At 40.1% G+C, this 13,904-nt stretch overlaps 1 protein-coding gene and 1 long non-coding RNA gene across 5 annotated transcripts in view; both read right to left on the bottom strand.

Moving 5' to 3' along the window:
* Positions 1-1,413: 1,413 nt before the first annotated feature.
* On the bottom strand, positions 1,414-1,979 carry LOC109204520 (uncharacterized). The gene is made up of 2 exons (XR_002064013.2): positions 1,642-1,979; positions 1,414-1,496 (listed from the first exon to the last, which is right to left on the bottom strand). It is a non-coding gene; the product is annotated as an uncharacterized LOC109204520 (long non-coding RNA).
* Positions 1,980-8,788: 6,809 nt separating this feature from the next.
* Positions 8,789-13,904, bottom strand: part of apba1a (amyloid beta (A4) precursor protein-binding, family A, member 1a) — a 65,943-nt gene continuing 60,827 nt past the window's right edge. For all 4 annotated transcript variants that reach the window (XM_019365913.2, XM_019365915.2, XM_019365914.2 and 1 more), the window contains one exon: positions 8,789-9,613. In XM_019365913.2, the coding sequence (XP_019221458.1) occupies positions 9,542-9,613 (72 nt within the window). In that variant the 3' untranslated portion in view covers positions 8,789-9,541. The remainder of the gene's footprint in view (positions 9,614-13,904) is intronic.

Below are 13,904 nucleotides of genomic sequence, written 5' to 3'. Positions count from 1 at the left end.
ACATACAATTAAACTTGATGAACTGGTTGAAGTAATAACAATAATAATCAGTTAACGATTTCAATGTGTCTGTCTGTATCAGTGCCTGTGTCTGTGTCCATGTCAGAGTGTTTTTGCATGTGTGTGCTTGCATCGTTGTGTGTGTCTGTATATATGCATGAATGTGCCTTTTGTTTCATGAATTCATCTTGTGAGTCGGTTCCACACCTCTTTCAAGACTTCCACATGGCGCCTTGTCACAGCCTGTGGGGGTGGAATGAGTTGAAGGACATCATCAAACAGGTACCAGAGGATATCATCCTGATGCGGCCAACATGATGCATGTATTTGACCTGGACTTGTGTTGTTTGTATGTTTAGAAAGATGCCTGGATACAAATCATCGTCATATCTGAGAATACACCATTTACCAATCAGCTCTGGACTTTCCCACTGGATTTCTTTTTCTGGATTCCCCCCACTGCCTGTCTGTGATACAGCCGTTTCTGTCTTCTGGCCAAAAGTGAAACACTGGGTGTTGAAGCACTTGCAGTTAAATTGCTTCCGTGTGGTGAATTCTCATGGTTCCAGGAACAGCTGGTATCTGCTTTGGCATTTTCTCCATTGCTTCCTCAACATCTTCACTTTTCACAAAGAACAGTTTCACACTTGTGTTTGTTTCAGACAAGGCCCTGAATAACTCTTCTGCATCTGGGATGTCATGCCCCTTTGCTACCATCATGTCAGCTGCTCTTTTTAAGGCTCCCCTGACACCATCTGGTCCTCCTTTTCCATGACTAGCCTCGAAAAAATTCCAAGAACCAGCCTTGAATCCTCTTCTGTCCAGTTCTGTAGTGAAAAATTAGAGGTTTCCTCGTTGTTTGTATCGCGTACAGGGTCCGTCACTTAAAAAGTGCAGCACAGACACTTGTGGATGTTGGCCTTGAAGGTAATCTAGCACAGGATTTAGGTGCTGCCATATTGCTGGAGGGCCTTTATGTCTACTGGGGGAGATGGTGCTAAAGCACAGAGGCTCTGAGAGTCCACCAACATACAACACAACAGTATGAAGGGTGGCCTGCTGATGTGAAGCCCCAAAGTGGACCGCCTGAACTTGAGAACTGTATTTACAGCTGTAGTTTTCTGAGAAGTCAACATGTATCAAAGCCTCCTCCCCTGACATGTTGTTCTTCAGCTCACGGCAGAAGGCATACTGCTGCTTGATATTAAAGTGATGCATTTTAAATGTCTTTACAAAGCTCTGGAAGAGCTCAATGAGGTGCTCTTGTGTGCCCTCCACAGATTTCTTGACTGTCACCTTGACAGTTGCCTTTTCTCCCTTTTTGTCTCCTTCTCCTCTATTACCGAAGATCCGAAGATTTCTTTGAACGTTGGCACCTTTTTTTGTATTTTTCTTTGCTTTTCCTTTCTTTTCCAAGTTTTTCCTGGAGTTCCGCTATTTGCCTCTTGAGCTTATTTTTTTCTGTTCTGTACTTTTTCCGAGCCACCAGACGTTGCCTACAAAACAAAGCAATAAAAGTTGATTTGGGTTTGGAAAGTTATGCCTTTTTCCTCCTGCCCTCCCTGTTTCTAAAATGACATTGTGAAAGTGACATAAAATGACATTTTCACTATAACACTGTTAAGTACCCATTGCCCTAACCTTGAAGATCTTGGCTGTGAAGGCTGCTCTGGGTGATCTCCCTGATAAGGACTCTGTGGAGGATATGATAAGCTGCTCTCCACATTTTTCTTTTCTTACGCTGTTCTCTTTTACTCAATTCATTAATTGCTTTCTTCTTCCCTATCTCTACATTCTTTCTCCATCTCTCACGCTCACTCTGCAGGTTTCTCTCCCTTCTTTCAGGATCAGCTTTAAGGCGTTCACGATACTTCCTTTGCCTTTCTGCTGCTGTTGTTGGTGCCATCTTACTCGCATCCTTAACATGGAACATAAATCACATTCAGCATGCATGCAGTATAAGAATGTTGATTGAATATAATAATAATTAATTTAAATACTTGGATAACTTAACAACCAAGGTATTAAAATCTCAACCCCATCACAATCTCACAACCCCGTTACAATCAAAAACATAACAGGGTTGAGATTTTTGCACAAACTGGCCGCTGCTCAATGTAGTGAATACCAGACAGAGAGCACATGGCATGCATGAAATTCGAAATCACCATGTATTCATGAAACAACAAAAAACTTTTCCATAATTAATAGTTTTCTATCTTTTTTTCATGTTACGGTGTTAAGTCATTGAGGTTGACGACCACAATATCACAAGATAAATGACTACAATAAAGGAAAAGATGGGAGCAACTTGCCTGTCTCTGTGGTCCTGTTGTCCAAAAGACTTCAGTGATGTCACTTCCTGATGTATATGGAATTCTGGATTCAATTCAATTCAATTCAATTCAATTTTATTTATATAGCGCCAAATCACAACAAAAGTTGCCTCAAGGCGCTTTATATTGGACAGTAGATCGCACAATAATACATACAGAGAAAAACCCAACAATCATATGGCCCCCTATGAGCAAGCACTTTGGCGACAGTGGGAAGGAAAAACTCCCTTTTAACAGGAAGAAACCTCCGGCAGAACCAGGCTCAGGGAGGGGCGGGGCCACCTGCTGCGACCAGTTGGGGTGAGAGAAGGAAGACAGGATGAAAGACATGCTGTGGAAGAGAGACAGAGGTTAATAACAGATATGATTCGATGCAGAGAGGTCTATTAACACATAGTGAGTGAGAAAGGTGACTGGAAAGGAAAAACTCAATGCATCATGGGAATCCCCGGCAGCCTACGTCTATTGCAGCATAACTAAGGGAGGATTCAGGGTCACCTGGTCCAGCCCTAACTATATGCTTTAGCAAAAAGGAAAGTTTGAAGCCTAATCTTGAAAGTAGAGATAGTGTCTGTCTCCCGAATACAAACTGGAAGCTGGTTCCACAGAAGAGGGGCCTGAAAACTGAAGGCTCTGCCTCCCATTCTACTTTTAAATACTCTAGGAACAACATGTAAGCCTGCAGTGTGAGAGCGAAGTGCTCTAATAGGGTGATATGGTACTACAAGGTCATTAAGATAAGATGGGGCCTGATTATTTAAGACCTTGTATGTGAGGAGCAGGATTTTGAATTCAATTCTGGATTTAACAGGAAGCCAATGAAGGGAAGCCAAAACAGGAGAAATCTGCTCTCTCTTTCTAGTCCCTGTCAGGACTCTTGCTGCAGCATTTTGGATCAGCTGAAGGCTTTTCAGCGAGTTTTTAGGACATCCTGATAATAAAGAATTACAGTAGTCCAGCCTGGAAGTAATAAATGCATGACCTAGTTTTTCAGCGTCACTCTGAGACAGGATATTTCTAACTTTAGAGATGTTGCGCAAATGGAAGAAAGCAGTCTTACATATTTGTTTAATATGTGCATTGAAGGACATGTCCTGGTCAAAAATGACTCCAAGGTTCCTCACAGCATTACTGGAGGCCAAGGTAATGCCATCCAGAGTAAGAATCTGCTTAGATACCATATTTCTAAGATTTTCAGGGCCGAGTACAATAACCTCAGTTTGATCTGAATTAAGAAGCAGAAAGTTAGCGGCCATCCAGGTCTTTATGTCTTTAAGACATTCCTGCAGTTTAACTAATTGGTGTGTGTTACCTGGCTTCATGGACAGATAGAGCTGCGTGTCATCTGCATAGCAGTGAAAATTTATGCTATGTCTTCTAATGATGCTGCCTAAGGGAAGCATGTATAATGTAAATAGAATTGGTCCTAGCACTGAACCCTGTGGAACACCATAACTGACCTTAGTGTGTGAAGAGGACTCTCCATTTACATGAACAAATTGGAGTCTATTAGATAGATATGATACAAACCACTGCAGTGCAGTACCTGTAATACCTACAGCATGTTCTAATCGCTCTAATAGGATATTATGGTCAACAGTATCGAACGCTGCACTGATGATTATTGGTAATTTTTTCTCTAATGATAAAAATCTTATTTGTGAAGAAGTTCATGAAGTCATTACTAGTTAACATTAAAGGGATTGTTGGCTCAGTAGAGCTCTGACTTTTTGTCAGCCTGGCTACAGTGCTGAAGAGAAACCTGGGGTTGTTCTTATTTTCTTCAATCAGTGACGAATAGTAAGATGTTCTGGCTTTGCGGAGGGCTTTCTTATAATGGTGGATCACACCATTGTATTTATGGGGGTGAGATCATTGGTGTAACGGGGTTGAGGGGTTACTCAGGTACAGAAATAATTGTGATTTTAATGAATAATTAACAATTAAATTTGAAAAAAAGAAATGTTAACAACAAAAGAGCACAAACACATGTTTAGGTTGATACCAAAATTTATTGACTTTTTAAAAAGTTTTATTTGGTATTTTCAAAGTAAACTTTCATCAAGGCCATGAGGGACATGACAAAATAGGTGGTGTCAAATGAAAAAAATGTATTATTTCCCATAAAAAGATAAAAATTAGTTCAGTTTTTTTTACACTGTATTAAAGGGTACATTTCAATATATATGTAAAGCTGTTTAAATTGAAAGTTTGGTGACCCAATAGATGAAATGCATCATAAGAGGTGAGAGGGACTCAAATTGTGCCATTTTCATGGAATGACTCTTTACTTTGTTGTCTGGGTCAACTTTGCTAGCGAGAGACAGAGAGAGGCGTTGAAAGGCTGCTCCAACGGAAGGAAAACACGAACACAGTGTACAGTCGAGTCTTAACAGCTCACTTACAACTGGGCTCATCAGGCACTCTGTTTGGCTGCAGTGGTTATTATTATATTTACATGCTTCCAGCTCCTGTTTCTGCTCGGTCACAGCTCCTACTTTCCCTTTTTCTCCCTCCCTCGCTCACAGACACATCACGGGTATGGCAGTCCATTCTCCCTGCAGCACGGACTACACTGCCCATCAGGCTACATTCTTTAGGGCTATGCCTGTAACACTTTGCCTATTGCCTTCATATTAGATCATTTTTGTGAATAATTTTTTAAAATATTTCTTCACGTCATTGTGCAGCCGCAAGTAGAGGTGACATGGGCCGCGAGATTGAGACACAGGCATTAGAGCCTCTTAATGCGTGTTTTGTTTGGGGCGTGGAGACCAAGAATAGAGAGGGCATAGCCGAACATATGAAACAGGAAAAGACCGCCATGTAATCCATTCATTTCAACAAAGTAACTGTATTCTTAATATTCTTAAATATGTAAAAAAAATTGTGTATGTTTCTGTTCTGTGTCCTGTGTACTGTTTGTTTGTATATGTGTCTTTTTGGCTGCTGTTACAACCAAATTTCCCCTTGTGGGACAATTAAAGGATTATTCTATTCTATTCTATTCTATTCTATTCTAATACCACCTTTTTAAACGGTAACTATAACAGTTACTCATATTTTGTATTTTGAATATGTAACAGCGGTACATGTACTCCGTTACTCCCCACTGACTGGGTGTGATGTGTCCCTGCAGCTTTACTGTAGAGCTCCTCTAAGGAGCGAAGAGAACAGCCAATGTGCTGTGTCTGTTGTGCTGTGTCGATGACCCTGAGCAGTGTAGGAAAAGACAGCACTCCAAAATGATAAATAAATAAATATATTTGGTTCATTTTAAAGACAAACCTAGTGAGCAGCTGAAGGGTCTGCACATGACAGATTTAGCCGAAGCATGGTAGAGCTTGTTGGGAACAGGAGACTGGTCAATCTTAGCCGATATATCTAATGGAAACATTGTGATTGGGATGGTGATCAATGAGGTGTACAGAGAGGCTGCTGGAGAAGGCGTTTCCTCCATATATGGACACTGCAAAAATCTCTGCATACATACATACAAGTGCATACCAAAGTACAATGAGGTTTCTGTGACTCAAGTGTTTACCATACACAGTGTCACTGAGCACCCTGCAGACCAGGGCAATGAGAGTTTTCACCTTTCTTATCTTAATCATGCAGACAGGTGCAGCTTCCCCCGGCTATAACCCGTGGAAAGGGTATTACTTCTTCATTCACAACAATCCTTTTAATACAGGAAGTGTTGTTTATTTCAGTTATCACAAAGTGGCAGAGACTAAAATTCATTATTGATATTTAGATTTTGAATAGTAGAATATTTGAGCTTTATTGTTTTTGTAGAAGCAAAGTATAGTGTACATTCTTTAAGCAATGCAGAGTCCCCTCAAAACCAAAAACAGACAGTTGTACATCCTGCTGCTGCTTTGTACATTCACATACAGCCACAGTCGTCACATTTGTGGGTTATGTTATACAGACATCTTTGTACATTGCTGAATGTTTGCTATAAAAGCCAAAATTAAACAGAAACTGGTACTGTATTTTTCTTTCTGTATTCACAGGTAACAGGGTAAGACATAAGGTAAGACTTCTGCCCACAGATATTATCTGGATTCATTATCTCATGATAATTCATACAGATGCAACTCATATTTATTTACACAATGTATCTGCATAAAATGCATCTTATGCAAAAGGTTTGACATTGATTGATTTGACATAGATTTGATCAAACAGATCATCAGATCTTTTACACACTGGTTTGACATGGCCAAAACAGTCTGGTAGTGGCACTGCCAAAATTAAACTTTCCTTCATTTGCAATGAAGACAACTTAAGTGTGTGTTCTTCACTTTAAAGAAACATAACCTCATATTTATTTAAAATGATTTATTTAACAAAAACTAAATCAAAATGCAGAAGCAATGTGTAAAAAGTTAAGTATACTCCAGCTTGTAGAACGACCTAAGCAACGAAAAATGTTAGTAATGTTTTGTGTGTCACGTCATCAGTCACTCAGGTGTCTCATTGTCCTTTACAAAGCTGCTTCCATGCTTTGTGGGCAGTCATTTATGAACAGCTCTCTTAATGTCCCACTACAGCATTTCACCCAGCTTGAGGTGGGACTGGACCATTGCAACACCTTGATTCCTTGCTTTTTCACCTGTTCTCTTGTAGATTTGCTGGTGTGCTTGGGATCATTTGGAGCCATTTTCAGCCAGGCTTTAGCCGTCAGACAGTCAGCCTCACATTTTACTCTAGAATACTTCGGTATACCAAGGAGTTTACTCAATGATTGCAAGGTGCCCAGGTCCTGTCGCTGCACAAGAAGCCAACAAGTTATTTCAGATGCAGTTTTGCAATGCTAAGCCATGCTGGTACATTCTTTTTAGGCGCTTTTTCTTGGAAACAATTGCAAAGATGCCATACTTGTTCCATGTTTTTCTTACTGTATTATGTGGAACTTTAACATTTAACTTGGCTAACTGAGGCATGTGGAGTCTGACTGTAGCTCTGAGTATTGCAAGAGCTGGAATGAATTTGCTGAGACATCCACTGAGGCTAGAAGACTGGAAACTGCATTGAATGTTTTCCACTTGTGAAAAGTCTTTGTCACTGTAGAATGATGGATTTGAAACTGTTTGAAAATGCCCTTATGAGCCTTCTGGGTAGCAATAATTGCTTTTTAGGTAACTGCTGATGTCTTTCCTCCATGGCAGTGAACTATAAGTGATTGATCCAGAACCATAAACTGCTAAAACTTTTGCTTTTCTAGAGGTGATCAAATCTATTGAGAATCAATCAATCACTGTTTATGCTCATGTAGGCTAAATAGGTGTATTTACCCACTTAATTCCTACATGGAAACAGTAGTTAATTTTTCACACATGCTTCTGCATTTGGGCTGAATTTATATTAAGTGAATAATGATGTTGTAACATGTCGTGGTTTGTTGTTCCTCTGAGGTTATATTTACCCGATTTTAAAATGTGATGACAGATCATTTTGGGTTGCTGTTGCTCAGGAGGTGGTGCAGGTCATTGGAAGGTTCATGGTTCAATCCCTGGCTGTTTGCCGAATATCCTTGGGCAAGATACTAGCCCCGAGCTGCTCGCCGGGGAATCCATCGGATTATGAATGTGTGCGATTGTTAGATAGAAAGCACAACCCCCAGAAAGAAGTGCTTGTAGAAATGGATGAATGAGTCAAGTTGTATAAAGCGCTGTGAGTGCTGGGATAACGTAGAAAAGTGCTATATAAGAACGAGTAAATTTACCATTAAATTTTGGTAATAAACAAGAATAATCTACTCAAAATACTGTGATACTGAGCTGAGAATAGAAACAAGACTGAACCCACAAAATGAAACCTAGTCACTACATAATTTAATTCTACATAAAAGAGGATTTTTTTCATACATGGGTTTGGTGTAGAAAATGTAACTAGACATCGGCAGTGCCCTGTGGTGAAAATGGGGGTACTAGCAACATATACAGTTATGTTCAGAAGTTTACATACAGTCATCATGTGCATGAATGTTATATTCATTTTGGGCCTTTAAAATAAACTTTAAAAAAATAAGAATCAGGTGAAAAAGTTTGAATTTGTTTTGGATTTTCTCTCATCCATATCGGGTCAAAAATATACCTACACGCTCTCTCTCTCTCTCACTACCTATCTATAATTTTTTAATAATTTATGCTGATTATTTATTATAGATTATAGATTATAATAATAGTATTCAGATTGATCAATATTCACAAAGTTAAATGAACTCACTAAAGAGCAAAGGACTGTAGATTCACACACCATCTTACAATGCTGTGATGGCAAATATTCCCCAACTCTGTGAATGGTACTCATGGCCAGTGATCAGTGGTTGTTGATCAATGGTCGTGACAATTTGCATATTGATGATCTAGGAACTGACATCCCAGCCCATTGTTCATTCAGTGGTGCTAGTTTCAGTCATTGCTGTTTATAAGATTGGGGAAACCTGCAATCAGCTGAGACTGAAGAAGTCACCTGGATGATGATGAAACGTTTCTCCCACTGAAAACTCTACGTCCAGACTTTTTGGGATTTCCTTACCTGGATGATTGAGCATGCATCAAGACAGACAACATCAAGTAATGTTTCATCTACTTCTGGAATAGCTTTCCCCAGCATGTTTGGGCCTAGTATGGGTCCATGCCAGGAAATCAACCAATTTAAATGAACTCGATTAATTATGGCAAGAAGAGTGATCAAATATTCAGCTAGAATTACACCAGAAGTTTGTTGATGGCTACCAAAAGCATCTAGTGACCCACGATGTCATGAAAGTATTTAAACTTTTGCCCACAACTGTGGCTGGATGTGCTTTATGTGTAAGATTGGAAATAAGATTTTTACTGTGTAAAGCAAACATCATTCATCTTATTTAACAATGAGGAAACTGTTTTAGTTTCATGAACTAAACGGCAATACACATTATTATATATTGTGTTTCAAAATATCAACAGTAAACCATAAAGATACTCTGCAGACTCTGGGGCACTACTAGGTACTGAAAATGCATCAGGTGTGAACATCTTTTTATTGTAATAATAAAAGCCTACATACACATGGATAATATGGGTTTTTGTGTTGCAGCTAGATGAGTTTGAGCAACAGAACAATCTTAACAACTCACTACAATTCATCAGCTATACAGGATGAGGTCTGGGCTGGGTTGAGGGAGTTGATTTGTGAGGTCAGTTTGTGGGTTAAATGTAAACAGGCTGCTCCTGGGCGGTCAGCAGGCGATACATAGCAGCAGGCATGGTCTTCATATGAATCTAAGGCAGACAGAACAGAACAAAGTAATCATCATGGAATTCTGATATAAAGGTTTTTATTTATATCATTACATATCTAATGGTATAATGGTATACACTACCATTAGATCTAATGATCTAATGGTAGTGTATATCTAAGGAAATTAATGGAAATTCGGGTAGGGAAGGGTGCCCAAGAATCAGAGATGCCTGAAGCCCTGAAACGATTGTCAAGAATAGTCAACACAAGAACCGTGCAGAAGTAATTAAAAAGGGGCTACATCCTGACATCAAGCCACTCGTGGACCACAAACAACATCAGACTAAGGAATGGTAAATGGACTGGTTCTTATATAGCACTTTTCTACTCTATCTGAGCACTCAAAGTGCTTTATACAACTAATTCATTCACCCAATTACTTCCCATTCACACGAGCACTTGTTCTAAACTGTTAAGTGCTTACTGTCTAACATTCATACACATTCACATTCCGATGGATGCATCGGAGAGCAACATGGGGTTAATATCTTGCCCAAGGATATTTGGCATGCAGACTGGTGGAGCCTGGGATCGAACCTTCCAGTTAGCAGCTGACCTGCTCTACCACCTGAGCTACAGCCACCCCACAAGGACTGTTGTTCAATTGTCCAAAGTCCTCTTTTCAGATAAAATTAAATTTTGGATTTTAATTGGAAGTCAAGGTTGTAAAAAAGGCATATGAAAGTCCCACCCACAGTGTCCTAAAGCTACTGTCAAATGGCACTGTTGTTGACCGTGACCACATGGGGTCTTGGAGTAAAAAGGATAGGAGAAACACCTGACCCAACGATACAGACAAGCTGAAGGCTGCTATCAAAGCAACATGGACCTCATTAACACCTTATAAACCACCATAAGCTGATCAATATCAACACCTATGAAAGATTGGTGTTTATAGACTTCAGTTCAACGTTCAATACAATCCTCCCCTCACAACTCATCAGGAAACTGACAGACCTGGGCATCAGTTCCCTCATGTGTAAATGGTTACTGGACTACTGACCAACCGGCCCCAACATGTCCGGCTGGATAACCGCTGCTCATCTACAATCACAATGAACACCGGTGTACTACGAGGCTGTGTGATGAGCCCTTTCCTCTACTCCCTCTTCACCCACGACTGCAGACCTACCGATGGTTCCAACACCATCATTAAGTTTGCAGATGACACCACAGTGATTGACAACGATGAGGCCGCCTGCAGGGAGGAGGTGGATCGTCTGGCTGAGTGGTGCGACAAACAACCTGCTGCTCAACACCGAGAAGACCAAGGAGTTCATCGTGGACTACAGGAGGAATGCTGACCCACATCCACCCATCTACATTAAAGGGACGGCTGTGGAGCGTGTGAGCAGCTTCAAGTTCCTGGGTGTCCACATCTCTGAGGATCTCATCTGGACGACCAACTGCTCCAAGCTGGTCAAGAAGGCTCACCAGCGCCTCTTCTTCTTGAGGACTCTGAGGAAGAACCACCTGTCCTCGGACATCCTGGTGAACTTCTACCGTTGCACCATCGAGAGCATCCTGACCAACTGTATAACAGTCTGGTACGGGAGCTGCTCTGCCTCGGACCGGAAGGCGTTGCAGAGGGTCATGAAAACTGGCCAGTGCATCACCGGAGCACCACTTCCTGCCATAAAGGACATCTACAGGAAGCAGTGTCTAAAAAGGGCTGGGAAAATCATCAAAGACCCCAGTCACCCATCACATGGACTCTTCACCCTCCTGCCCTCTGGGAGGCGCTACAGGACCCTCCGGACTAAGACCACCAGGTACCGGAACAGCTTCTTCCCCACAGCTGTCAGACTCCTGAACTCTGCCTCCTGACATCTGACCCACGTTAAACTCATGGACTGAACATACACACACCCACAACCACCTACACACACACAATGGACAAAAACAAACAAATGGCCAACTGTACCCTCATACACACAATAATAACATGAACTGAACCAACTGTACCCTCATACACACAATAATAACATGGACTGAACCAACTGTACCCTCATACACACAATAATAACATGGACTGAACCAACTGTACCCTCATACACACAATAATAACATGAACTGAACCAACTGTACCCTCATACACACAATAATAACATGAACTGAACCAACTGTACCCTCATACACACAATAATAACATGGACTGAACCAACTGTACCCTCATACACACAATAATAACATGGACTGAACCAACTGTACCCTCATACACACAATAATAACATGGACTGAACCAACTGTACCCTCATACACACAATAAAAACATGGACTGAACCACCACTCACAACCACTAGCACTTTATATAGCCTCTGTAGGAATTATCCACATATTTCACTTATCTTAACTGCACTACTGTAAATGCTGTATAGACAATCATTCTGTACAATACGATAATTATAATTCTACAACTGTTTACAACAGTTTATAACTTGCATAGTTCATATTCCTGTATAGCTTTTTTTATTTCATATTTCTGTATATTTCTGTATATTTTCATATTTATATCCTGTTCATAGCCTGTACATACTTATAGTTATAGCATATTCATAACATACCTTCATACCGTGTACATTGTAACATACCCATAATAGACACATATTTTGTACCCTCATACCTATAACAGACCCATTTCTGTAATATATCTATATTATTGCTAAAGCACTTCTGGATGGATGCAAACTGCATTTCGTTGCCTTGTACTTGTGACATGTGCAATGACAATAAAGTTGAATTCTATTCTATTCTATTCTATTCTATTCTAATGCATCACTCTGTAGCGTTCACTTACATCTCTAACTAAAAACAGACCTGCAATAGAACCGTATTTAGGAGCAGCATTATGGGCTCAAATTGCTTTCATAAATATTTTGTACTTTTAAATCAAATGCGTAGTTGTGAACTAAGTTTTGTAACCTTGAAAACCAGAATATCTGAACTTTTGATGTTTGTGCATTGATTGATGAGAATTTGTATATATTTACACAAGTTACAATTTTTTTTTGTTAAGGTCTGGTTACAGATACAAAGCAAAAAAAAGAACAGCTGTGTCCAAAAACCTAGGCCGCATCCATTGGAGGACCCGGCCTTTGCGGTCTATGTGGGCCGGGTCCTTCGAAGGCCGGAAGTGTGAGACTGTGAAATTGGACAGTCTAGCCTTCTGATTAGCGTCACCGCTGTCTCGGTGGAGTTTAATAAACTCAGCCGTCTGCTCCTTGCTATCTAAAATATAACAGGACACCAGAGTATATTCTCGAGCATCTCACACTTCTGATAATCAGTTTTCTGTTTGACTTTTATTCAGCTGTGTGAAAACCAGTGAGAAGGGATATTTTACTGTTATTTTATCATTACATTAGAATCATATAATAAGCATTGCATTAAAGCATTTATTGAAGCTATTGACATTACATTAACGTTTGTATTACAGTGATTGTTATAACCTCATGTTAATCTTCTATTTACAGGTGTTGGTATAATCATATAATCTTTCATTGCAGGTGTAACCATGATCATCTTTATACATATTGCCGCTTGGTGCTTATTATGGAGTTGTGCTCACGTCAGTAAGGGTTAAAAGCTACAGTCAGCGGGATGTCTGGCTGATCTATTGAGTGAAGTGACGTAGAGCGTAGAAGGCCACACATGCTTACAAAACACATATATCATGTTATTCATCATTATCCTTTATTCATTTATACTCTTTTATTAAGCTTTGAGTAGTGGCATTTGATTAGAACATTTATTCAACATATTACAGGTATGGTTTCAGTTAGGTTATTGCACACATGCAGAGTTGGCCTCTGTCCTTATAGACAGAGTGAATGCTGAGGTCGAGGCACACACGCACACATACAAGCAGCAGTTAAACTCATGTAGAGGGGAGAGTTCAAACATTTAAATAATAGTTTGCAAGGCCTTGTAGCTGTTTGATTATGCTTGCAGGAGAGACTGTTTGTTCCAGGGGATAAGCAGAGTAAGAAGATTACTGGGAAGGATCTGGCCTCGGGAAGAAGAAGATGTTCTTTTAATGTGTTAAAAGTTGTCAACATTGATTGTATTGTACCTACTTTATGCATGAGGGGGCGTTCTAATACCCTGATGTTCATAAAAACTATTGTTGTGTGGTTTTCAGAGAGAGATCTGGTGCTGTCTGCGTACAGTGTCCCATCTCCAAAGTGAATAAGGAAAAGGAAAACAGTGAAAGTGAGTTAGAGTCTCACGTAGAAGTTAGGGAATTGGTTATTTTGTGGGTTAGAGTCCCCA

Source organism: Oreochromis niloticus, linkage group LG12 (genome assembly GCF_001858045.2).
Source record: "Oreochromis niloticus isolate F11D_XX linkage group LG12, O_niloticus_UMD_NMBU, whole genome shotgun sequence".
NCBI classification, from domain to species: domain Eukaryota; kingdom Metazoa; phylum Chordata; class Actinopteri; order Cichliformes; family Cichlidae; genus Oreochromis; species Oreochromis niloticus.
This window is presented reverse-complemented; position numbering and strand designations above follow the sequence as displayed.